This window comes from Girardinichthys multiradiatus, chromosome 24 (assembly GCF_021462225.1).
Source record: "Girardinichthys multiradiatus isolate DD_20200921_A chromosome 24, DD_fGirMul_XY1, whole genome shotgun sequence".
Taxonomy (NCBI): domain Eukaryota; kingdom Metazoa; phylum Chordata; class Actinopteri; order Cyprinodontiformes; family Goodeidae; genus Girardinichthys; species Girardinichthys multiradiatus.
This window is the reverse complement of record NC_061816.1, coordinates 22,161,450-22,187,083: the sequence shown is the minus strand read 5'-3', so window position 1 is coordinate 22,187,083 and position 25,634 is coordinate 22,161,450. Positions and strand designations below refer to the sequence as shown.

The 25,634-nt window shown below is 40.5% G+C and overlaps 1 protein-coding gene across 2 annotated transcripts; it reads left to right on the top strand.

The window, feature by feature from the left end:
- The first annotated feature begins 208 nt into the window (after positions 1–208).
- On the top strand, positions 209–25,582 carry igfbp2a (insulin-like growth factor binding protein 2a). Of its 2 annotated transcripts, none has more exons than XM_047355546.1 (4): positions 209–732; positions 22,318–22,499; positions 24,504–24,644; positions 24,989–25,582. In XM_047355546.1, the coding sequence occupies exons 1-4, from the start codon at positions 339–341 to the stop codon at positions 25,139–25,141; spliced, it is 870 nt and encodes a 289-aa protein (XP_047211502.1). In that variant the 5' UTR covers positions 209–338; the 3' UTR covers positions 25,142–25,582. The 2 variants fall into 2 exon arrangements, with proteins under 2 accessions (XP_047211502.1, XP_047211501.1); XM_047355545.1 differs by having other exon boundaries at positions 214–732; positions 22,318–22,475.
- The last annotated feature ends 52 nt before the right edge of the window (positions 25,583–25,634 follow it).

Genomic DNA, 25,634 nt, shown 5'->3' with positions numbered 1-25,634 from the left:
GGTTTTATGTTGACGTATCACATTACTTGTACAGTTCAGGTTCAATTAGTTTGCTCTATGTCATAGAATAAAAAAATATATAATTTCTGACTATATTAAACTATCAATAGAAATCAAACAACAACAAAAATAATATATATATATATATATGACACATTTAGCCCTTATCCCGACGGTGTAGCTGCACAAATTCCTCTAATAGCATCCATTGTGGCCAGATCCCAAACCTGGGAATTTGTAGGACCCAGCAGCCCTCCTATTCCCCGGCTTCACCTGTTCGCATACATATTTCTTGCCCTCTTTTTTCACTCGGATTGCCTTCGATCAGCCCCGTGACAATGACCAAAGCCCACACGCCTCCAACAATGCTGTGGTTCGCCGGCTGCAGCCTGCTGCTCCTCTCCGCGCCCTTGGCCGGTGCCTCCCTGTCCGAGATGGTGTTCCGCTGCCCGGGCTGCACCGCGGAGCGCCAGGCGCTTTGCCCGCAGCTCGCCGAGCCGTGCGCGGAGATGGTGCGCGAGCCGGGCTGCGGGTGTTGCCCCGTGTGCGCCCGGCAGGCGGGCGAGGCGTGCGGCGTCTACACCCCGAGGTGCTCCACCGGCCTGCGATGCTACCCGACGCCCGACTCAGAGCTTCCTCTGGAGCAACTGGTGCAGGGCCAGGGCCAGTGTCGGCGCAAAGTGGACACGGAGACGGCCACTTACAGCCCGGAGCAGCGGGAGCACACCAGCGGTCAGTCAGTTCACTGAAAACCTCAATCAATTTTTAATGACACTGTCTAGACTGCAGCCTGTAGACAGATTGCATTGTCATGAACAGGTAATGTAACCATGCTCCTGTTTATTAGTGCAAAATAACTCCTAAATATTCGTTTATCTATCTAAAAAAATAAATAGAGAACTCCTATGTTTGTTTTGTAGGCTTATTTCTGTTTATTCTTAGGCATCTAGGATATAAAACCATGTTAATGATGGTATTATGTGTTGTGAGCCGACTTCACCCAGTTCATCGCATTTGTGCTCCAAAACAGCTGGATCTCCAGCCTTTTCTAACATAGACTCCCCTCCCCTCCCAACCACCTTTAAACGGCTTTTGCAATGCTGCAACAGAGAAGAAGTCCCTTGCAAAAAAAACAAAAAACAAAACAAAACAAGAATCCTCTCTGAAGTTGTACTTTGATTGAAACCGAAAACATTATATCATAATATTGATGTTTCCACAGGGGAGAAGAGGGTAGGGGACAGAAACAGGAATGCTGCATAGATTGCAAAGCTGAACCTTAAGTTTTGGCCAGGTGAAACTGCAGACTGCTGTTGACAGTGACTGCAATAATCAGAGGACATCCATAAGCGACACCTTGATGGATTTTTTACACTACAATGCAAAACTCAAGTGTATTTTACTGGAATTTTATGTGATAGACAGTCTTTCTATAAATGTCAATCTGCAAGTAGTGGCATGCGTATGTGTTCAGCCCTGTTTACATTGATACCCCTAAATAAATTATTTGCAAGCAATTGTCCTCCAAAGTCAGCATGGCACAACTACAAACATACCCAGACATGGCCATCCACATGAACAAACAGGCCGGGCAAGAAAGGTATTACATGGAGAAGCAACCAAGAGGCCCATGATAACTCTGGAGGAGCCGAAGAGATCTGCAACTCATGTGGGAGAATCTGTCATCAGGACAACTGCTAGTTATGCACTGCACAAATCCGACTTCCGCAAAAGAGATGCAAGAAGAAAACCCGATTTTACCTTTAGTCTGAGACTTATTTTAAGCTGGCCCTTAAGTCCCTTAATTCCTGGAACCCAGTCTTTAGCACCTTATATACAACCATGGTAATAAAATAATGAAAACACTTTACACCTTTAAGGGCCAGCCATAATTCACATTTTTTCATTGTCATAGCCTCGATAATGTGGGATAAAATAGGCAGGATTTCCAGAAATTAATTAGAATAGTGTGGTTGTCAAATTATTTGTAAAAAGTCAGAAAAAGAGTTCAAGTTTGCAGGGCCAGCGCATGGTATAGTAGAAGACCAGACTTCCTGTATGTGGAGGCTCAACCTCTGGACCTATGCTGCATGTCTTCCCCTCTTCTCTCTCTGCCCCTTTCCTATCTGAAAACTGCCAATGAAGGCCATCAGTGCCACCAAATGTTTTAAAAACCTTAACGTTTGGTGCAGTTTAAGGAAAATGCAGGTTAAAACATATATATTGTCTTAAAATTATAGTGAGTCTGACTTTAACCCACTTGAGCCAAAATTCAGACTCTTATTTATTTCACTCTGCTGCATCAGTCCCATAAAACATTCCTGTGATTATATCTTCAGTGGCCCCACCAAGGGGGGACCAGAGGGGGAAATAGCCACCTATATAAATCTGCTGCCTCCTCCCCAGGCCAGACAGTTTTATTTATGTATACATGCAGAATGTTTGATACTTGCATAAAATTGTCTCACCTTAAAACGAATTGTGCCTTAAGGTTAAAGGTTAAATTCATTTTTGCACATTCTCAGTTTATAATATCAGCTGTAAAGTGGAAGGTAAAGTAAGCTGCAACAAGAAGTGATTCCCTTATATTAGCCTATAGTGTCTTACAAATGTCTTGTCGGCTAGCTGTCCTCTGTAAGCCTCAAAGGTTTGTGAGAGAACATAAGTGAAAAAACACCGTCATGAAGATCAGATGAAGATTAATGTTGAGGAAAGGTTTAAAGCAAGCTTAAGTTTTCAGGTATCCCAAAGGTCCACAAAGGGTGGCGTTCTTTGATTTACTTCGATACCACTAAATAAAACCCAGTGCAACCAACTGCTTTTAGCAGCCAGTGTTGCACAACTTCAAATCTACAGGACAGTGGTAGTTCTTGGATAAATGGTGCCAAGGGTGAGCAACTCCTACCACCACCCCACTTGGTGGGAAGCACTTAATAGTTTCGTATTCTCAGCTGCAAGCAGGGTCCAGCAACTTCCCATTGACTGCACAGGCATAAAAGCAATAGAAAACTTGTCCAGGGTGCAACAGACAGATATGGTACATACTTTTTGTTATCTGGTGTTTGTGTGCAAACATCTATAGGTGGGAAAATCAGTAGATGGGACAATGATTAGTAGTGCAGTTTGCAAATCTGGCCTTAACGGAAGAGTGGTACATCTATTTTTATAAAAGGCACAAGAAGTCCTGTTTACAAGTTTCTACAAGCCATGTGGAGGTGGCAGCATCATGCTGTCAGAATGCTTACACAGGGCATTCCTGGATGAAAATGTTGAAGGTGCAAAAGACCTTAAGGCCTACACATACTCCAGAAGAACAGATACATTTATTTTCTCCCAAGGGTGCAAGAACAAAGTGACTTCATTCTGCTCTTGAGGTAATGGTTTGGGAGTTCTTGCCGCAATGATTTGAGAGTTCATGCAGAATGGTTTGGGAGTTCTTGCAGCAATGGTGTGGCAGTTCTTGCAGCAGGTTCTTGACACATATTCTGGACAGAAATGTTTTTTTTTGTGGTGTCAGAGAAATATGAAGGTGGTGTGTTACTATAGGAGAGACCCATTAAGGACTTCTTTGGGGTTCTGCGTGAGTTATTGTAAAGTATGAAATGTCAGTGTCAGAAAGAACTTTGCTCTTGTTCTTGCAGCCTTGAGTGAAAGAACAACTTTCCCCATTCTTGTGGAATATGTAGTGACCTTTAGAGTGGGGTGTAGTCCTTCAAGTAGGATAACATCTCTAAACATACAGCCAGAGCCACAGTAGAATAGTTTAGATCAAAGCATGTTCATACAGTAGAATAGCCTGGTCAAAGTCCAATCATAAATCCACTTGAAAATCTGTGAAAAACTGCTGATGCTGTCCATCCAATCTGACTCAGGTAAACTATTGTGCAAAGAAGAATGAACAAAAAATTCAGTTTTTAGATGGGAAAAGCTGGTAGAGAAGCACTCCGCAAGAGCTGTGATTGCAGCAATAGGTGGTCATACTAAGTGCTGACTCATTATTTATACAAAGATATAAATACACTCGGTGGACTTCTGCTTTTATTTAGAGGTATCACAGGGCTGAGTACTAATGCACTCCTTACTTTTCAGATTTCTATTCGTAAAACTAAATTGAAAACCTTTTATTTCCACTTCGCAGTTGTGCACTACAACGTGTTGGACTATTGTATAAAATCCAAATAAATTACATTGAAGTTTGCAGTTTTGAGACTAAACAGAATTTATTTTCTGAATAATGTTCTGTGTCACACCAAGAAAGAGAGAGAAAATAAGGAAATCCCAGACAGAGTTTAGTTCCCTGCGGTACGTTGAAAATGAAAAACTGTGTATATACAAGATCACATCTAATTAAGAGAGCACATGACTCCACACCTTTGCAATGACTCAAAAGTAGAAATATTGCAGATGCTTTATTTAGATGCTTATAATCACTCAGCATCCTCCCCCTCTGGCTTATTGAATTCTAGCCCCTGATCCTTTTAATGATGCCTAAATAGAAACAACAGGTAAAAGTGACTGGTTAGGGGACGTTTATGCAGGAATTGATTGAGTCACAGTGATACAATGCAGTATTTTCTTAAAGGAAACAAGTAAAATTTTCCTGATTTCCCAGATGTCTCCATGATCCTATATTGTTCAAAGGAAACAACAATAAGGGCAAGTTGACTGTTTAAGCAATATATTTAGTTAATATGTTGAATGCCTGCTGATGATTCCATTTATTAAGGGGAAAAGGCAATGCAAAACAATCTGGCCTTATGTGGAAACGTAAGTCACCCTAAACCTAATAACTGGATCTGCCATTTGCAGCAACAACTGCAATCAAACGCTTCCAATAACTTGCAGTGAGTCTTTTATATCACTTTGGAGGACTTTCGACTGACTCTCCTTTGCAGAATTGTTTCATTTCGGCCACATTGAAGGGGTTTTCCATTACAAACTCATTTAAGGTGATGCCAAAGCATGTCAAATTGATTTTAGTCCGGACTTTACAAAAAGGCTACTTCAAACCTTTATTTATTTATACTCGTACTCGTACTCGTCGTCTTCCGCTTATCCGGGACCGGGTCGCGGGGGCAGCAGACTCAGCAGAGACGCCCAGACGTCCCTCTCTCCAGACACCTCCTCCAGCTCCTCCAGGGGGAGCCCAAGGCGTTCCCAGGCCAGCCGAGAGACATAGTCCCTCCAGCGTGTCCTGGGCCATCCCCTGGGCCTCCTCCCGGTGGGACGTGCCTGGAACACCCCTGTAGTTGGAACACACCCTCCGGTCCCCCTTCCTATGAAGGGGGACCACCACCCCAGTCTGCCAGTCCAGAGGCACTGTCCCCGACCGCCACGCAATGTTGAAGAGGCGTGTCAACCATGACAGCCCTACAACATCCAGAAACTTGAGGTACTCAGGGCGGATCTCATCCACCCCCAAATCCTTGCCACCGCGGAGCTTTTTAACCACCTCTGTGACTTCAGCCTGGGTGATGAAAGAGTCCAACCCCGAGTCCCCAGCCTCTGTTTCCACCACGGAATGCGTGATGGCAGGATTGTGGAGATCCTCGAAGTACTCCTTCCACCGCCCAATAATGTTCTCAGTCGAGGTCAGCAGTCTCCCACCCCCACTATAAACAGTGTTGGCGAAGCACTGCTTCCCCCTCCTGAGGCGCCGGACGGTTTGCCAGAATTGCTTCGAGGCCAACCGGTAGTCCTTCTCCATGGCCTCACCGAACTCCTCCCAGGCCCGAGTTTTTGCCTCTGCCACAGCTTGGCCTCACGGTACCTGTCAGCCGCCTCAGGAGTCCCACAAGCCAACCACAGCCGATAGGACTCCTTCTTCAGCTTGACAGCATCCCTTACTGCCGGTGTCCACCACCGGGTTCTGGGATTGCCGCCGCGACAGGCACCGCAGACCTTACGGCCACAGCTACAGGCAGCAGCATCGACTATAGATGTGTCTCCAACATCCCCCGGGATCTGGTCGAAGCTCTCCCGGAGGTGGGAGTTGAATACATCCCTGGCCGAGGGCTCCGCCAGGCGTTCCCAGCAGACCCTCACTATGCGCTTACCTGCCAAGTCTGTTCGGCTTTCTCCTCCTCCAGCGGATCCAACTCACCACCAGGTGGTGATCAGTGGACAGCTCAGCCCCTCTCTTCACCCGAGTGTCCAAAACATGCGGCCGAAGGTCTGATGATACGACAACAAAGTCAATCATCGACCTCCTGCCTAGGTTGTCCTGTTGCCAAGTGCACTGATGGACACCCTTATGTTTGAACATGGTGTTCGTTATTGACAATCCGTGACTAGCACAAAAGTCCAATAACAAAACACCACTCGGATTCAGATCGGGGAGGCCATTCCTCCCAATCACGCCTCTCCAGGTGTCAATGTCATTCCCCACGTGGGCGTTGAAGTCCCCCAGCAGAATAATGAAGTCCCCGGGAGGGGCACTATCCAGCACCCCCGACAGGGACGCAAAGAAGGCCGGGTACTCTGTACTACCACTCGGCCCATAGACTGAAATGATAGTCAGAGACCTCTCCCCAACCCGAAGGCGCAGGGATACGACCCTCTCATCCACTGGGGTAAACCCCCCAGGCTGAGCTGGGGGGCAACAAGCAAACCCACACCAGCCCGCCGCCTCTCCCCGTGGGCCACTCCAGAGTAGAAGAGAGTCCAACCCCTCTCAAGGAGATGGGTTCCAGAGCCCACGCTATGCGTGGAGGCGAGCCTGACTATTTCTAGTCGACATCTCTCGACCTCCTGCACAAGCTCAGGCTCCTTCCCCCCCAGCGAGGTGACATTCCACGTCCCTAGAGCCAGCCTAAGCATCCGGGGATCGGGCCGATGAGGTCTCCACCTTCGTCCGCCACCCAATCCTCTTTGCACCGGTCCCTCACGGTTCCCCATGCAGGTGGTGGGCCCACTGGGAGATGGCCTCGCGTCTCTCGTTCGGGCTTGGCCTGGCCGGGTCCCGCGAGGAGCAACCAGGCCACCAGGCGCTCTCCGACGAGTCCCGACCCCAGGCATGGCTCCAGGGTGGGACCCCGGCTCCGCCGTACCAGGCGACGTCATGTGCCTCGATATTTTAGTCCTCATGAGGGATTCTTGAACCACTCTTTGTCTGACCCATCACCTAGAGCCTGTTTGCCATGGGAGACCTTACCAGGGACATTTAGGCCCCAGACAAAATAGCCTCTAGGATCATTTGAGCACTCAAACCCCTCCACCACGATAAGGTGGCTGTTCAAGGAGGGGTTTATTTATTTATTCAGATACAGACCTGCTGGTGGGCTTTGGATCATTGCCCTGTTGGATAACTGAAGCGCATCTGAGCGCACCTGGTCACGAACTTATGGCTGGGCATTTTCCTTCAGGAATTTCTGCTAGAGAGCCGCATTCATTGTTCCATCTGTTACAGAAAGTTGTCCAGATCAAGGCCACCATGTTAGACTGTCAGTATGAAGCGAATTTTTTAATGCTTTTAGGATAACGCCAAATGTAACGTGATGCACACTTTCCAAAAATGTCCTCTTTTGTCTTATTTTCCCTAAAACATAAGGAATTATCAAAATGGTCTTTTTTTTTAAGGCTTGAAACTCATCAATACCATTTTTGCACACTGACCTTAACTGAGGCAAGGGAGTGGTTTATGTTGTTTTTTTGTGATCTCTTGGATGGGTCGGAATAATTTGCTTCAGGTGGTCACTCCTGGGAAGGTTCACCATTGTTCTATGTTCTCTTAATTTATGGGTAATGGCTCTGATGATACAGGTCTGGCAGTACTCAAGCCTGGGTGTGGCTATTGAAACAGAACCAAACAACAAGAGAAACTACTTTTTCACCTAAGGCCAAGCGAAAATAGACACACAGGATGGTATGGAGTTCTAGAAAGTAAAGAATGTTTTGTTTCAAACTGAAGCAATTAAATAATTTATCTTTAATGAATCCCTTTTTCATAACAGGTTTGGTATTGACTTATTTCTTTCAGCAGCCCCAGTAGTTTTGTATTGATCCAGACTAATTCATTTAAAATAATCTTTTCTGTGCAATGCACTTTAGGAAAGAATGACAAGCTCTAAAACAATATCATTGTTGTAAAAGATGGATTATTTAAAATAACTTTAGAAGTTATTGTGAAATATTTAATTTAGAAATTAAATGAGAAATTAACCCATAGTTACAAAGTAGGTTCAAATGCAGTTTATGTACAGATTAGGTCCAGGTTAAGTTCTTCGTGTTCTGATATCTTTATTGTATTTTTCTCACATCATTATTATTGTTAGAGTACAGAGGTCATAGTATTACTATTATCATTTCGGTCTTGTTCGCGACAGTTGTTATTTTACCTGGCTGCCGAGACTGCACACAGTAGGGGTGTGCTTTTTTTAGTACACACCCCCCCTCTACTACCAAGAGAAATAAACTCACAGACACATTTATTTATTTTTGTGCTCTTATTCTTAGTTTTACCCTTTGCCATGTAGTCTGTGAATGAGCCTTATTTATGCTTAATAAAGTCAGTTTTTTGTGGAATTTGTATTGATTTTGCATTGAGCTGTGTGGTGCTTGATAAGGTATTTTAGAATGTTCCAACGGTACATATGCATATTTGTAATAAATTATGATACAATTTTACTATAAACCCGTGTATGCTACCTCAATCAATTGGAAAAATTAAAGCAAATATGCCATTTCCATGCAGAGTTTCCGAGGTTTATGTTTCTGTATCTTGTTGGAAAGTTTTGCCAAAAAGAAAAAAACAAGCAGATTTTCATATAGTCTCCATTTTATTTGAATTAATCACAAGATAAATACGGTTCTTCACAAAACTGATAAGGTTTATAGAGGATCTTAAATTGAGGGGAAAAAAGGACCAACGATTTAGACCAATAAAATAATCAAACACTTTTTAAAATGTGTGGTGGTTTTAAAAAGAAGAAACACAGACAAGTTTCCAACCAAGTTGTTTTCTTTATACAAAGAATTGTTCGATATGAGGTTTCCATGGAAACCTACATCCAAGTAAGATTAGGTTTATCAGATCGGACTGATGGTTTGTTTTGAGTGGAATTACGCCATAAATGACAGCTTCAACAGCTTATTGATCCTAAAATTTTGGCTCAGCTGTTATTAGGGTACATTTGAGTTGATGATAATAGAAAATAAAAAAAAAACATGTTTTGCTGTTATGGAGAAAGTTGTCATGGAGAAGGAAAACTAGAGAAACAAAAGGGAGCTAAAAACAACCCACACCCTCCGGCGACTGGAAACACATTCATTGAGAAGGGGCATTCCTGTGTACCTTCAGGGGTGTCCAGACAGATCCTGCAGGCCTGAAATAGCAGCGAGATAATCCCTCTGACAAAACCCGAAAAATCCCATCTAAAAACGGGTATTTGCACCATCTCCCCACGAGGCGTCGACTTCAGACATATCTATGCCAGGAATCTCCTCGTATCTATTGAGAACCAAAATGACTTCCCACCCTCCATTTTTGCCAATGGTTGTTTAAGACAGTACAAACAATGTCTGACATAATACAGACTCTGGAGAGTTGGCTGAAGACTACAAAACTGGATTAGTGAGAATAGATAAAAAATACAAGTGACAGTTTATGACAAATATTTACATTACAGTTATTGATTTAAACAGTTGCAACACATTGCTAGGTAAGCTAATATAACTTATGTAACAAACAATTCTAACTTAGTAATAATAATTTTATCAGAATAATGTGTCTTTGAAAACTTAATCTATTGTCATTTTATAGTAAATTTCATGTTATCTTTTACTGTAAAACCTAATGATGATCTGGCTTAGAAACAAAAAACAGGGAACTATTACTTAAATTCTGTATATTATTATACAGATATTATTATATGTCAATATAAATATTGTGTAAATCCTATATTTATACAAAAATTAAAAAATGACATTTTCTTGCTAATTGAAGACTTTTCAACATCATAGAATATCCAAGTTTTTCAACTGAATATAAGGCATTTATCTTATTATTTTTTTATATCTACAATAGCTTCTTATTTTTATACTGTGTTACAATGTCAACACAATCTTTCACCTAAAAAGTATAAAATCATACGAGTAATGTATGAAATTCGAACAGTTTAGTAAGATAAACAAAATGAAATAGGATTTGTTTAATAATGAACTGATTTTTAAAATGTGCTTATTACTTATAAAAAAGTCACATTTCATATGAATATTTCGATATTATTCACATTTCATATGAATATTTCGATATTATTCTGTGTTTTTCAGTAGATTCCATTTTATGCTTTTTTCAGCATGTGCTTTTCACAGAGCTCAAATTAAGGGCCTTACTTATAGACAATACCATGGTGTCTGTAGTTTTACAGACAGTCATCTTGTTCTAACATTTCTTCTTATAATATTTTCATATTGCCCGGCCTGTAATTCCAGTTTTCCAACAGTTGGTTAAACATTTTTCCATGGCATATTAAATCTAGGGAGAGAGGAGTAACATTGTGAGACAAAAAATGCACCAAGACTACTAGGGCAGAGGAGTCATTATACATGAATAAGTTGTCACCTTGATCATGAATAGTAATTTAGTAGTAATAGTAAATTGTGCCTAGACAACACAGATCACTGGACTTTAGCCAAAAGTACTTTTTACATAAGCAGGGACACTTGCGTGAAGGAGGATTTGTGGGCACCACAAGAGTCAAATGCCTCCAGTGAGGGTTGACCATCCGTCCAATCATTGTCTTCTGCTTATCTGAGGTTGAGTCATGGTGGTAACAGCTCCAGCAGGCAAACCTGGACGTCTTCCCCAGGGACACTCTCCGGTTCATTCCAGGAGATCCCAAGGAAATGCCAGGCCAGAAGGGATGTATACTCTCTCAAGAGAGTTCTAGGTCTGCACCCGGGTCTCCTCCCATTGGGATGTGCCTGGAAAACCAACAAAGGGAGGCATCCTGATCAGATGCCCGGACCATCTAAGCTGACTCCCTTCGATGCGTAGCAGTATCGGTTTGACTCCATGCCCTCCCTGGATGACGGAGCTCCCCATCTCGCTAATGCTGATTAATGCCACTAATTTAAAGAAAGCTTTGAATATCCTGTATCTTGTGCTTTTTGTCAGGATTCATATCTCATGACTACATGTGAGCATGCACTCAGAAAAGTAAATTGAGAGAGTTTTGATTTAGCTCTTTCTTCTCCAAAACATACCAGATACTTGAATTCTTCCACTTGAGCCAGAGATTGACCACCATCCTGGAGTGGCCGCCCTGGGTTGAGTTTAGTCTGCACTGGAGATAGGCTCAACTGTGAACCAAGAATGTAGACACAGATCTTGTTTTGGTTGTGCAAGGATCAGATACCCCATGAAAGCACCCCTGGTACCTCACCATCCCTCACAAAATGTCTTTAGGGAGACAGTCGTAAACCATCTTAAAAAATTGAGCAATATATTTTTAATAGCATCCCTTGGTGACATTTCCCTCGAAAGTTAGGTATAATTATCAAAGCTTAGGCCATATAGGTATTTTTTGGGGGGTAAGATGTAAAAAGCATTAGTTACTGAAAGGAATCATTCAGATAAAAAAATACATTTATGAAGTCTTAAACAACTCAAACATCAAAAATCTTTAAAGTAATTCAAATAAAATCTGAGTTTATTTTTCAGCTGCCTCACTTTTCCATGAGCCCTCTATTTTCTTTCTCTATTAGAGAGTGACCCCCTGCTTGTAAGATAATAATAACAGGATTCAAACATCCAACTCTCTTTACAGGAAGTTTGGAGTAAAATGGCAACATGGTGCAAATATTACATGAATTATAAAAAACTATTTGAAATCATTGGCTGTCAAAAAGGCATGAAACATCCTGAAAACAGATATGAATTGAGAAATGGTGCAGACGTGTGGCAGATTACTTTTTTGTGCCCTAAAATTTAAGTACGAAATGACAAAAGGTCTAAAATGACAAGCATCCTTCTGTGATAAACATATTTAGGTACGAAGTATCTAAAGATCAAATTTAAAATCTGTTTTTTAAGAAATTCAGAATCAGATTGTGATTCTGATTTTGCTTTTTAATAAGTTGTCAGTTATATGCTGACACGACCCTGGTTTATCCCTTGGATGTTGGAGGATTTTTTATTCCTCGTGGTTTATGCCTAATGATATGATTAAAAAATAGAATTAAATGACTTAAATAAAAGCATTTGTCTGAAAACAGTCAGGAAATTAAAGCTGCAGAAGTTAACTTTTGTAAAAAAAAGTGTCACTATGTCCTGACAGTATAATCTGAGGACCTCTCAGTGGTCCCACTCCCACCTGCAGAAATATACCGCTGCCGTTCAGGAACAACCAATCAGAGCCAGGAGGAATGTCTTAGTGGTGTCAATCTCGCTCGTGTACTTACTGCCCACACCCCGCCCCCACGCACTCCAGATTGTTGGTGTGCTGCAGCTGTGCTAATGACGCTGTGCTAATGATTTGAGGACCTTTTGTAGTCTAAGTATGGGCAGGCCGTTTCATCCCTACCAGTAAATGTGCCATAGCTGCCATCATCAGTGACCCTGCTTACTAACCAGGCTACACTTTGGGTGAGGAGCTGTGGAGGGAGGGCTGTAGCACAGCAGAGAACAAAGGGGAGGGACCCCTAATGTGTGCTTGTTCAAACTTTCAGGCCAAGTCCAGTTTCTCAGAACTCCCTAATGTAGCCTTAAGTGAATATTAGTAAAAAAAGCCAAAATTCTAAGAAAAACTAAAAAAAAAAAAAAAAACACAGAAAGCCTGAAGAACTATTGATCAATACCATTTTGAAAGAAAGTCTGCCTTTTTTGAACTATCTATAAACCAAAGCTAAATGAAAATATTTTCTGTCGAGGGAATTTCATGCTGGTCATTGTTGGCCTAACAAAGTGGTTTCATGGAGCAAAACTTTCATTTCAGCCAGTCCTAGACATCCCCACATGACACTGATGTTGTTTATTTAAAATAAAATAAGAATTGATCTATAATATGCCAAAAATATTGTTAAAATCTTGTACCATTTCATCTTGTTTGAAACAAAAGTAGTATTAGTCTGCTGAACTTGTTGGTTTTATGTGATATGTTGTACTCTCTTTTCTGTTTATTCAGATCTCTTATGAAATATGCATTGATTTTATTTGCTCAGGGTTGCCTATTTTAGCGTTTCTGCTTTTTGTACTATTGCCATGTAGAAGATTATTCTATGAACATCTATGAATCAACTCCATGTAGACTCATTCAAGATAAAGTCTCTCTCAAGATGAAGCTGAAAAAGAAATAACTGCAAAACAATGTCTTGACTCTGGCTGTGTCAGTTGGTGGATATATGGAAGCATTGGAGAATCATCTAAACTCCTATTTTTAAGCAGCTCTGAGGTGTGAAAGAGGTCATGTGTCTATGCAAGCTATAGATTTGTTGTGGTTCAGAAACTTTTACAAGGGTTATTGGCAGGGATTTCAAGAGACAGAAGCCCAGCAGAGTTCAGATATGTTTACCTTCCAGGCTTTTTGGCCCACCAAAGTAATCTAAAAGCAGGCCATGCACAGGCTCTGGCACGTATCTGTGCAGCCGCATCCAAGACCGGGCAGAGGTAACTAACTGCAGACACCGCTGGGTGAACTCTTGGGCAATTGTACAGGACATAAACTAGCGTAGGAACTGCAGCAAGCTCAAACATGCCAAAACATGAGCAAACATGGACTTTAACGCTCAACTGCAAAGGAAAAGAGTTCAAATGTTATAGAACATTTTATGTTTTCATAGTGGTAGGACTGCATTTGTTCCTCTCTTGTTTCAACTGTAAAACAGTCTGAATGATCAAACCTAAGTTGGATAATTAATTTTTATATAAATGATACCTTTATTCTCTTTGTATAACCACAAAAGGCAGTATTTGTGCTACTTCTTTTCAGAGTTAAACAAGCACAAGAACTTCAATATATGGACTTGTCAAAACTGGACTGACTTATTGTACATTTATTACAGGTTACAGGCAGTCAACATGTTAGAGATGGGATTCACTCTGTACAGGTTGCCACTCTATCACATTATTTACATAAAGACAGGCAAACATTCACATAGGCTAGGGCAAACTTACCACTAGCACTAAATATGCAAGCTACCTATTCGCAACGCCTAAATGTTACAGATCAACAAACACTTTTCAACATCAGATAAAGATAACCTGAAAAAATATTTTGAAATTATTATTTAGTTTTTTAGGGAAGGTCCATATCCAGGCCTTATTACTACCTGACCCGAAGAATCAATAAATCACTTAGAGCCTGTCTGAGGTAAAAAGATCTAAAAAAGAAACACATAATGCATTGATCTAAAGAAATTCAAGAAACAGATGAGAAATAAACTCACCAAGATCTATCTAGAAAGGGGTACAAAGCCATTTCTAAGGCTTTGGGACTTCAGTGAACCGTAGAGAGCAATTATCCATAAGTAAAGTAAACATGGAACAGTGATGAACCTTCCCAAGAGTGGCTGGCCTTCTAAATATGACGACAAGAATGCATCAACGACTCATCCAGGAGGTCACAAAAAACCCAAGACAAAATCTGAAGCACTGCAAAGGTCAGTGTTCATGATTTAAGACAGAATGGGAAAAATTACAACCATGGCAGAGTTCTGGAACCAAAACCCCTGCTGACCAAAAGAAGACAAAGGCCCGTCTCACATCTTGATGATCTCCAAGATTTCCAAGAAATCATTCTTTGGCATAAAATACCACAGCTTTTTGAAAAAAGAACATCATATCTACAGCCACGAATGGTGGTAGTGGAAGCGTTATGGTCTGGGGCTGCTTTGCTACTTCAGGACCTGGACAACTAACCGATGCAACCATGAACACAGCCCTCTACCAGAAACATCTAAATCAAAATGTTCTACTAAGCTTATCTTTGTCTGACATTAACATTTGTTTGATTATCTGCAACATAGAAGTTTCACAATCTAGAGAAAAAGAAATACCTTGAGTACTCCTAAAGATCTATTGATCAAGACCACCCTAAAATGTTACAAGAAAATATAAAGTAATAAGAGAGGTGGGGAACTTTGTATGTGATGTAAATAGATGAACAGAAGATTTTCACATTGTGTCACGTTACAACATGTCACAGAAAATACATGGCTGGGAAGTGCTTATGCACTCACTTCTTTCGTCCTTCAAACTTTACACTCTACCACCTAGCTACGTCTGCAATTTGCTAAGTTCACCAGGATCTGGTCAATCTGACATGTCACATCTGGCCTACGTGCCACCTGGGAATTCGTCATGGATCAAATACAAAAAGGAAGCCTCTCCAGCCTTTGTGTGGGGATTAAGTCAAGCAGTAGACTGGACAGTAGGCCTGCTGCCCTGTTGACTCTGCTGATCCTCAGCCCACTGCTGTGAAGCGGCTTGTTCTGCAGGGGCCTAGCATCCTCTGAAAGTGGGGTCCTGACCCTCTATGTTTGTGTGCTGTTCACATACATTCACCAGTAAGGTTGCTGTTAGGCAACGTGCATTCATGTGAACATGTCTGCAAACTGCGCACTTGAATGAATGTCTCGGGTTTCCCTGAAAAGACGGGTCAAAGGTTGTGCACTTTGTGTCTCTGGGAATTACATAAGACAGCAAAACAAAAGGCGTCCCAGCTAGAGTAAGCTTTGTGTTTATCTGTCCAAATTGTGGATGTATGCACATGTGCAAGTCAAGACACAGTTGGCTTCAGTTGACCTTTGGCCCCTTTTTTGCAAGAAATCTTCAAAGAACCCCAGAGCGAGTACAGTGGAGCGTCATGGAGAGAACTCAAGTTCAACAACACCAGATCAGTCTGATGATGAAAGGCGCCAGCACCTTGTTATTGCTTAGTTTGGAATTTCCTTTCTCCCCTTCCTTCGTTCACTCTTTGTAATCAGTATCCCCAACCGGACGTCAAGATTACCTCTTGCAGGGCTCGGAGATTGACATCTCAGTCAAGAGTTTCTACTAAAACACAAACTTGGTTTCATGTACTTTCCACAAGTCTACATGTAACAGCTTGACCTACATAACTTTGAACTATCATGGCCGAGCATTTGACCTTCTCTACTGTCCTGGCTTTATTCCCATCTTTCATTTGGGTGTTCCTGCGTAAGGGAAAATGCATGATCTCCTGCAAAGATTCAGCAAAACGAAGCTGTGTTCGGGCACATTTATTTACTTTTTGAAATATTATTCCTTGCAGCTAAAGTGAGCTGAAACGGGTTATGTGAAGAGGTTGTGTCATCCAAGATTTTTCTCTATCCGAAATCAGCTGGTTTGGAGAGACACACCTTTTCCACTCCTTTTCTGTGAATGCCAAAGTGTGCTTTGTTGTTAGAAACAACACAATGGGTTGGACAAGATGACCTCTTACTTGAAGAAGTCTGAAAAAAAACATAGGGTTGCAACAGACACAGTTCTGCAGATGCACAGAGATTAGTGAAACATGGGTGAAAATACCCTGAAGGACTATAATGAGAAAGAACACAGGAATTCAGTAAAAATAAATAAGAATACGTTTACTATAAAGTCCAGTACAATGAGTTAACATTGTACGCAATATATTTGAAATTTTAACTATAATTTTTCAGCCACTAAAGGGCAGTTGAATTTATCAAATGATAAACTGAAGTAAGGTCCTGACGTTACAAACAGGCCATAATTCATTGTGACCGGTGTTGACACATTAGCATGCTAATGACACTGGAATGCTGACACTGGCATTAACATGCTAATGCCAACACTAACATCCACAGCTAATTATGAAAGGGGAGATGGTTAAATCGATTCAAATTAATATACCATTATTTATTATTCTTAGCATTCATATAGGGAATTTTTTCCATTATAGGAACTTGTAAAAATTACAGCTTCTGATGATTCGTAGTTCAAGGCTCTGTTTTTAACAGAGATTGCCTCTGAGATTGCATTAAGATTGCCTCTTGGAGCTCTTAAAGTAAGTACATCTTAATAGACAGTTCCATCACCAAACCTGATGCCCCAACGCCCACCCTACCATCCCGCCCCCAAAATAAAGTAGGGGAGAATGTGGTTGGTTGTTACACTTTTTATATTAATTTAAATTCCAAAACCAATGCTATACTTAGTTATTACTATTTCAATGTGTAATGGAAGCCTAAGGTGAATGGTCAGAATTGAGTAACTTTATTATTCTCAAGAGAAATTTGTTCAAAAGGTACACACCGCCAAATACAACTTGCCCACCAGTGCAACCCCGCCAGTGATTTTTTTGCTAGCAGCTGTGCTATCAAACATATCCTATAGTCTAGCAAAGGAAAAAACTATTCTAACTATACTTCTACATTTATACTTTAAAATGTTAATAAGTGTTAAGTGTTTCATTATAAATCAATTCCGTTAAAGTTTATCAAAAAGGAACACATTGAAAATCAAAAGTTACATTATGATGTAAAAAACACTTTTAGTCCTTTCACCACGATGTCAAGTATCAAACTGCTGAAATGTAAATTTAGATAGTTTGTAAAAATTTACACATAAACATTTTGTAACAGCGCCTTCTAAGGAGCGAGATTTCCCGGCTGTGATAACCAACCCATGTGACAACCAACCCCTTTCTAAAAAGAATAAATAAATACAGGCAAAGACATTAGCAAGCTAATGCTAACATTGGAATGCTTTTGCAATGAAATACAAACACAAACATTAGCATGCTAATGCTAACACTGCTTATTTTCCCCTTAATACAGAAAATTCTCACTTCTTGTAGTTACACAGGTTATTTTTATTTGAGATTCAGATTTGAGAATTTGAAACATTTATGCAAAACAAAATTAAAATGCAATAACATAAGAAATTATTGCGCTGTACCTGAGTTTGCTTTTCTCATATTCTCTCTGGACCAATATGAAGATTATTGGAAAATATCCACACTATGTGTAGTTTGTAAAACTAAAATGAAATATTTTCAAACACAACAAAACAGAAAAAAGACATTACATTTTTCAAACCTGAGGCACAAAAAACAATCTGGTGATTTTACAGTACCACGATCATCCAGATGACCAGTGAGCAAGAGATGTGAAAGCTCCCCTCTAACCTGAAGCCAGTTACAAGGTTCTTTGCATTTTTCTCTGGAAAGGATTTGCAACCATTGACAGTTGTAAAGAGCACAGCTTTTTACTTAATGGAGAGTTTAGGAACACAACAATATCCACACTACTAGACCAAAGCAAAGTGACAGGTTTACTATAAGCACACAGAATAGCTCTAACATCTGATGCACGAACAGCTATTTCTATGGAATCTTGTGTCACCATAACTGTGCATTGTCTGTGTGGCAATATGAATTAGCTGTAAAAGAATACAGCAGAGGAATTTCAGACATCTGCAAATTGTCCCCAAGGTTGAACCAAACTTGTGGAAGTCCTAATGTTCTCTTCCTAATATCTTGACAAATTTCATTTCAAGTTAAAAAGGAGTGCTTTGAGGTTTTGGTTTAAATTAAATTCATCACGTTTTCTTTTAATTAAGTCAAATGTCTGCAATTAACCTATCAGAAGCTTGCAAAGCTGTGACATTATCATCTGAGCTGTCACAAAATTGTTCATGGCAATGTAATCTTTGTTTTGATTATTATTATTAATAAATAATTTAATATTTGATATTAATATATTAAGATTTTATTAAATAATCATTTGCTCTGCTAAGTGTGGTCCAGTGAATAGCAGCCCAATAAGGCAGTGGTATTAGGAGAATAGTGAAAGGGGTGAGCCAAGCTCTGCAAAACTCTGCACATGTATAAAATAAATTCGCACAATTTCTTAAAATAAAATAATTTATTAACAGTAAGTTAATAAGTAAGTCAGCTCAAAGTCAAACATATCAACAAACTCTTTGCTATACTAGAACAATCCAACTAAACTACCAAGGAAAATGAAAGAATAAGGAAGACCAACTATATACAATATGAACCAGTGAATCAAAGATGGTTGAAAACCCTGGCCAATAAAATGATGCAACATTACCATTCAATGTTATTAATGTTTGAGAACCAAGGATTATCTTGAGGAATCTGGAAATGAAGTTAAGTTAGTCTTAGAACTTAGACAATAATTGGTATATCTTCAAACAACCATTCACAATGCAAGATAAGATAAAATATTGTGTTAGTAAAATAATATTTTAAAGAATGACTTGCTGAATAAAACCAACCTTCTGGATGACTAATTCTCAGTGGTGTTTAACTAGCTGCCGTTATTTAGTACAATAATATTTAAGGAAGTATTATTTTGAATAAGAACCAAACCTTTCTAGATAAGTGAGTCTTAATTGTGTTTTATTTATCACATTTAGTAAAATAATATTTAGGAAAATATAATTTTCCTAGATTGGGTTCTTAATGGATTCTTAATGGATTCATAAGATTGTAGTCACAAGTCACCTGTTACCGTAGCCGTTAGCGGTTTCAGCTAACAGAAGAAGCTTACAGCTTGTTACCAATCCCTTAAAATCAAACGTACCTTTAAAATACTTTCAATAAAAGGATCAAAATGCACAAGCTTTGACGCTGCGTCATGGCCGATCTGTGTTTAAAAACCACCCTTTAAATAAAGTTGTCTTAACATAAAAAACACAACACAAAACACATCATTAGCTGAGCAGCTAGTCTGCTAGCACTTAGCTGAGTTTTCTCAACACAAACAAAAACCAAATGTTGTGAAACGAACACTGTTTAGATTATTTTATTCTAAACCAATGTTTTCTGCCCAAACACCACCTCTGTGAACTGTGCTGGTGATAAGATATCTTGGGCGACAAGTTGGAGGAGGCGAAACTGTCCTGGTAATCCACGTGTGTAATCCAAAGGGGCTAGCGTTGCAGCTAGTGGGGGGCGTCGGCTGGTTAGCCAACACCGGCCGAACTGAAAGGCAAAGGCACATTCGACTCCTTCAATGGCTGAGGTGTGCTAGGGTAGCTCTCGCAACCTGGATATGCACGTAGGAAGGCGAGCGATGCTGTGGTTTGATGCTTTGTTCTCCATGGGGGACAATCCGCCTCAATTAGGGCTGCTTCTGAAGGCCTCAGAAGAAAAGTCAAGCCATGTTTGTCTTGTTATAGCTGTTTTATGAATGAATGCTGGGTACTCAAACAGCAAAATCATTACTTAACTTTGTTACATACAATTGGCGTGATCATAGTCACTTTTTGATCCAAGGATTCTTCAAAGTAGAAGCTTTACTCGAGCAAGGCCTTCAGCTGACGTGTGCTCTGGTCCCTCCATTAGCCGCTGTACGAAGGACTGAGACCGAGCAGAGGGGGGAATGTGCCCTTAGGTCAGAGATTCCAGCTCTGACTTCTCCTCTTCCTGGGCTGTGTTGGAAGTAGGTTAATGTGATTTACTTTAAAAGGTGCAGAGGTTCATACAGGCCTTTGTGTACAGTTTGGTGTCCATGTTCAGCCATGTTTCACTTCATGGCTGGCGTCACATAATCTTAGTATACAGTATAGACCAGAAGTTTGGACACACCTTCTCATTCAAAGAGTTTTCTTAATTTTCATGACTATGAATATTGTAGCTTCACACTGAAGGCATCAAAACTACGAATTAACACATGTGGAATTATATACTGAACAAAAAAGTGTGAAACAACTGAAAATATGTCTTATATTCTAGGTTCTTCAAAGTAGCCACCTTTTGCTTTGATTACTGCTCCGCACACTCTTGACATTCTGTTGATGAGCTTCAAGAGGTAGTCATCTGAAATGGTTTTCACTTCACAGGTGTGCCTTGTCAGGTTTAATAAGTGGGATTTCAAGCCTTATAAATGGGGTTGGGACCATCAGTTGTGTTGTGCAGGAGGTGGATACAGTACACAGCTCATAGTCCTACTGAATAGACTGTTAGAATTGGTATTATGGCAAAAAAAAGCAGGTAAGTAAAGAAAAAAAAGAGTGGCCATAATTACTGTAAGAAATTATGGTCAGTCAGTCCGAACAATTGGGAAAACTTTGAAAGTGTCCCCAAGTGCAGTCGCAAAAACCATCAAGCACTACAAAGAAACTGGCTCACATGAGGACCGCCCCAGGAAAGGAAGACCAAGAGTCACCTCTGCTGCGGACGATAAGTTCATCCGAGTCACCAGCCTCAGAAATCGCAGGTTAACAGCAGCTCAGATTAGAGAAGAGGTCAATGCCATACAGAGTTCTAGCAGCAGACACATCTCTGGAACAACTGTTAAGAGGAGACTGTGTGAATCAGGCCTTCATGGTAAAATAGCTGCTAGGAAACCACTGCTGAGGACAGGCAACAAGCAGAAGAGACTTGTTTGGACTAAAGAACACAAGGAATGGACATTACACCAGTGGAAATCTGTGCTTTGGTCTGATGAGTCCAAGTTTGAGATCTTTGGTTCCAACCACCGTGTCTTTGTGCAGCGCAGAAGAGGTGAACGGATGGACTCTACATCCCTGGTTCCCACCGTGAAGCATGGAGGAGGAGGTGTGATGGTGTGGGGGAGCTTTGTTGGTGACACTGTTGGGGATTTATTCAAAATTGAAGGCATACTGAACCAGCATGGCTACCACAGCATCTTGCAGTGGCATGCTATTCCATCCGGTTTGCGTTTAGTTGGACCATCATTTATTTTTCAACAGGACAATGACCCCAAACACACCTCCAGGCTGTGTAAGGGCTATTTGACCAAGAAGGAGAGTGATGGGGTGCTGTGTCAGATGACCTGGCCTCCACAGTCACCGGACCTGAACCCAAACGAGATGGTTTGGGGTGAGCTGGATCGCAGAGTGAAGGCAAAAGGACCAACACGTGCTAAGCATCTCTGGGAACTCCTTCAAGACTGTTGGAAAACCATTTCAGGTGACTACCTCTTGAAGCTCATCAACAGAATGCCAAGAGTGTGCGGAGCAGTAATCAAAGCAAGAGGTGGCTACTTTGAAGAACCTAGAATATAAGACATATTTTCAGTTGCTTCACACGTTTTTGTTCAGTATATAATTCCACATGTGTTCATTTATAATTTTGATGCCTTCAGTGTAAAGCTACAATATTAATAGTCATGAAAATAAAGAAAACTGTTTGAATGAGAATGTGTGTCTAAACTTTTGGTCTGTACTGTATGTAAACTAATAAATTTGAAGAAAGCTTGATTTTTCTATATAAAGGACATTTTCATCTCATTTGATGTCAGACAGTGAGAAGTAAATGCTGAAAATTGTAATAAAGAAAGAGGAAAACAAAACATAAACCTTGGATGCAACATTTGCTCATGTTCCGATGTATTTGGTCAAAGGTGAGTCCTTGGAGCTGCAGCCTGATATGGACGTGAGTGAGATCCCGATAGTCCGAAAGCCCAGTAAAGACACCACCTGGCTTGGACCCAAGGAGAGTGCTGTACGCCAGCACAGGCAGGAGATGAAGACCAAAATGAAGACCAACAAGGTGGAAGAGGTGAGACCTACTCGTCCGAAACAGGTGAGTGTCTACTGAAAAGGACAACTCTGGGACAAGCTTCTTAAAATATTGTCAGGTTCTAAGCCCTGAGTTTTCCTTTGTATCTCCGATATGCAAAATTATTTCTTCAAAATCTGTAAGCGTTTTTGCTCTTCAGCAATTTATTTTCGCTTAAGAAATTTGTATTTGCTCAATTTTATTCTATCTTGGACATAGATCGTGTACCACTGGTCTCTTAATTGGTGCCACAATCATGGGATTGTATTTGTGAGTTGAGCAGCAGAGTTAAATATGTGGGTTACACCCATGAAAAATATTCAGATCCTCTCTGCCAATATGAATCAGCTTTTGGTGGTGGCAGTATGATGGTGTTGCAGTGTCTCCCTTACTGGATAAACAAGGCTTGTAATCATTTTAGGCAATCTGATTGCAGTGAGATGACAAATGACATTCTGCGTCCTGAGGCAATCCCATATCTCCACTCTTAGGGGCCGAACTCTATCAACCAAGATAGTAAATATTTGTGGCAAAAAAGGGGGGTCTATCAAAGTCTACCTCCAAAGGATGGAGGACACTGAAGAAGGTCATTACACAAGGTCAGAAAATCACACTGGCTGACTAAGACAAATACAATGTGTGACCAAGCTGGTGACCAGCATGAGGAGTTGTCACGTTGTTGTGGTTTTCCCATGTACCACTGAGGCCTTATTCGTTAAATCAATAAATTGCTAGAGGCGGCGCTGGTGGTGTAGGGGCGAAAGCGCGTGACCATATACAGAGGCTACAATCCTCAAATGGCAGCTGTCCCAGGTTTGAGTCCCAGACCTGGTGACATTTACCAAATGTCTCCCCCTCTCTCTACCCCTCTTTCCTGTCTACCTACTGTCAAAAAATGGAAAAATAAAGGCCGCTAGTGCTGACAAAATATCTTTAATAAATTGCTAGATTGTCAATATGCATCATTTAGTCAAGTTTCAATTATTCAATTCATAAAAACGACACTAAAGAAGTGTCAATAGCAGAATAATGCGTTTGTTATTGGTAGAGAGGATTCTGCAAGTTTTTAATGGGCACAGCCCACGTCGTCAATTCAGCTACTCAGTCCACAAATGTAGTTCTTTACAATAATGGCACCCATTTAAAGGAGATGTTAGAAATACAGCTAAGGCAAGAAAATTGTTTTAACATTTCAGAGATGTCACAAGAAAAATGGTTACAAGAAGACTGAATGGCCTAAAGAGAAACAATTGGAAGCATAGTTCACAGGTCTATAGTTAAAGCAACAGGCTATGCCACCTGGTGGCTGAAGGAGGAATCTATCACAGTTTTACAACTTTCTTAAGGAGACAGGTGGTCAAAAACACTAAACTGACTTCAAAAATACTGGTCTAACCCTTTTCTTGTATTCCTGTGCTTCCTTTTAATCAAAATGCAGCTATTTACTGACCATAAACACACCTGAACTGCTCTTTAACCAGCTCCTAAAAGTTTCCGTCAAGCTAAGTTGTACTTTTAAACCATCACAAATCCATTTAAACCTTAAACCTCAAACAAAATGTCTCCAAAAGAGGTCTTGGCAAAGTATAATGGGAGGTAAACCAGAGGTCTTTGGCAAGTATTTGTATAATGTTTGGCAAGAATTGAGATTAATTTGCACATAACAGGAAGCAATTTAGAAATATTGTGTGGATGTGTGTGTTTTATATGGTATTTATAGTCAAACGTGTGCAGATTGCCTGACAAACACAACCTGGTGTTGATGAGTCCTGGAATAAGGTTTGTTTCTAATGTGGATGGATTTATTTTAATGAGGTTTTAAATTTTATTAGAAAAAAAATATTTATTTTTAACAACCCAGAACACCCTACAGTGGTTAGAGCTAACTGAACATTTTGTTCAGATCATTATTCTGCAGACAGCTTTCTTTTATAAGCCAGATGCAGAAACCTGGGGGCACCAGCACACCCGCTTACCTCTATTTGGGCTTGAAACTATCGTTTTTTTCTGTTCTTGTTTATTCTCAAGACTCAGTGTCAGCAGGAGCTTGACCAGGTCCTGGAGAGGATATCCAAGATGCCCTTCAGAGACAACCGAGGTCCTCTGGAGGACCTCTATGCACTGCACATCCCCAACTGTGACAAGAGGGGGCAGTATAACCCAAAACAGGTGAGTTTTGGATTGGGTTCCTCAATAAAATATTGAGTGTGAAAATAAAGAAAAAATGAAAAGAATGGTTTAAATAAGAATGATTAAATATTGTTTATGTATGTTTTAATAAAATAAAAAATTTAAACATATTTAATAACTTTATGCATGTATTGACAATAATTGTCATTTAATTCATATTCATAATTATTTCAGTAAGTATTTAAAATTTCTCTTGGTGCTGGGGTCTATCTATATATATCTATCTATCTATCTATCTATCTATATAAACTTATAATACCAAAACAAATACACATAACCCTAAAAAAGTGTGAAAAACAGCTCAATAAATAACTCTGTTTCAGTGCAAGATGTCGCTCCACGGTCAGAGAGGCGAGTGCTGGTGCGTCGACCCCCACACCGGCCGACGCATCCCATCAGCTCCAACTGTAAGGGGGGACCCCAACTGCAGCCAGTACCTCAGCGAATTGGAGCTGCCTGATACGACCCAGATCTAATGATCTTGAAAATCTAAAAAATCCAAACTGTAAGGTACTTTGGAACTAAGAACAACCTGAGTAAGCTATAAGCTATATGTGTGTATGTGTCTGTAGCCTGTTTGTTGGCAGTTACATTTCAAATCATAACTTCTGGAAAAGGTTGAATGATAGAAACTTGTTTCTGCAGACTAAAGTAAATTTGGCTCATTTTCTTTATGCTGTTGCGTTTTAGAGCCAGTGATTATGCTTTACTAACCGTGGCATTGCTCAGAGTGCTTTGTTATCAGTGTTTTGTACTGTTCAAAAAATGGTGAAGCCTTCAATGTGTTTAATGTTTTTAGGTGTCTTTCCATGCTTTAGCTTGCAGACTAGGTTTTGGGTGTGCCTCACTTTTATTGCACAGTAAGTAGTAAGGAACTGACTTGATAACTAATGGAAATAAAGTAGAAACCTGTTGTATTCTTGCTTGTCTTGTAATTCTTTTAAAAAACAATGCTGCATGTGGACATTT

What these genes read in the sequence shown, in the direction of transcription:
- igfbp2a (XM_047355546.1), top strand. Translation starts at nt 339, where the DNA reads ATGACCAAAGCCCACACGCCTCCAACAATGCTGTGGTTCGCCGGCTGC. An exon ending in GCAGCGGGAGCACACCAGCG is followed by an intron (nt 733 to 22,317) that starts GTCAGTCAGTTC and finishes ATTTGGTCAAAG; the next exon opens with GTGAGTCCTTGGAGCTGCAG. An exon ending in GGCAGTATAACCCAAAACAG is followed by an intron (nt 24,645 to 24,988) that starts GTGAGTTTTGGA and finishes ACTCTGTTTCAG; the next exon opens with TGCAAGATGTCGCTCCACGG.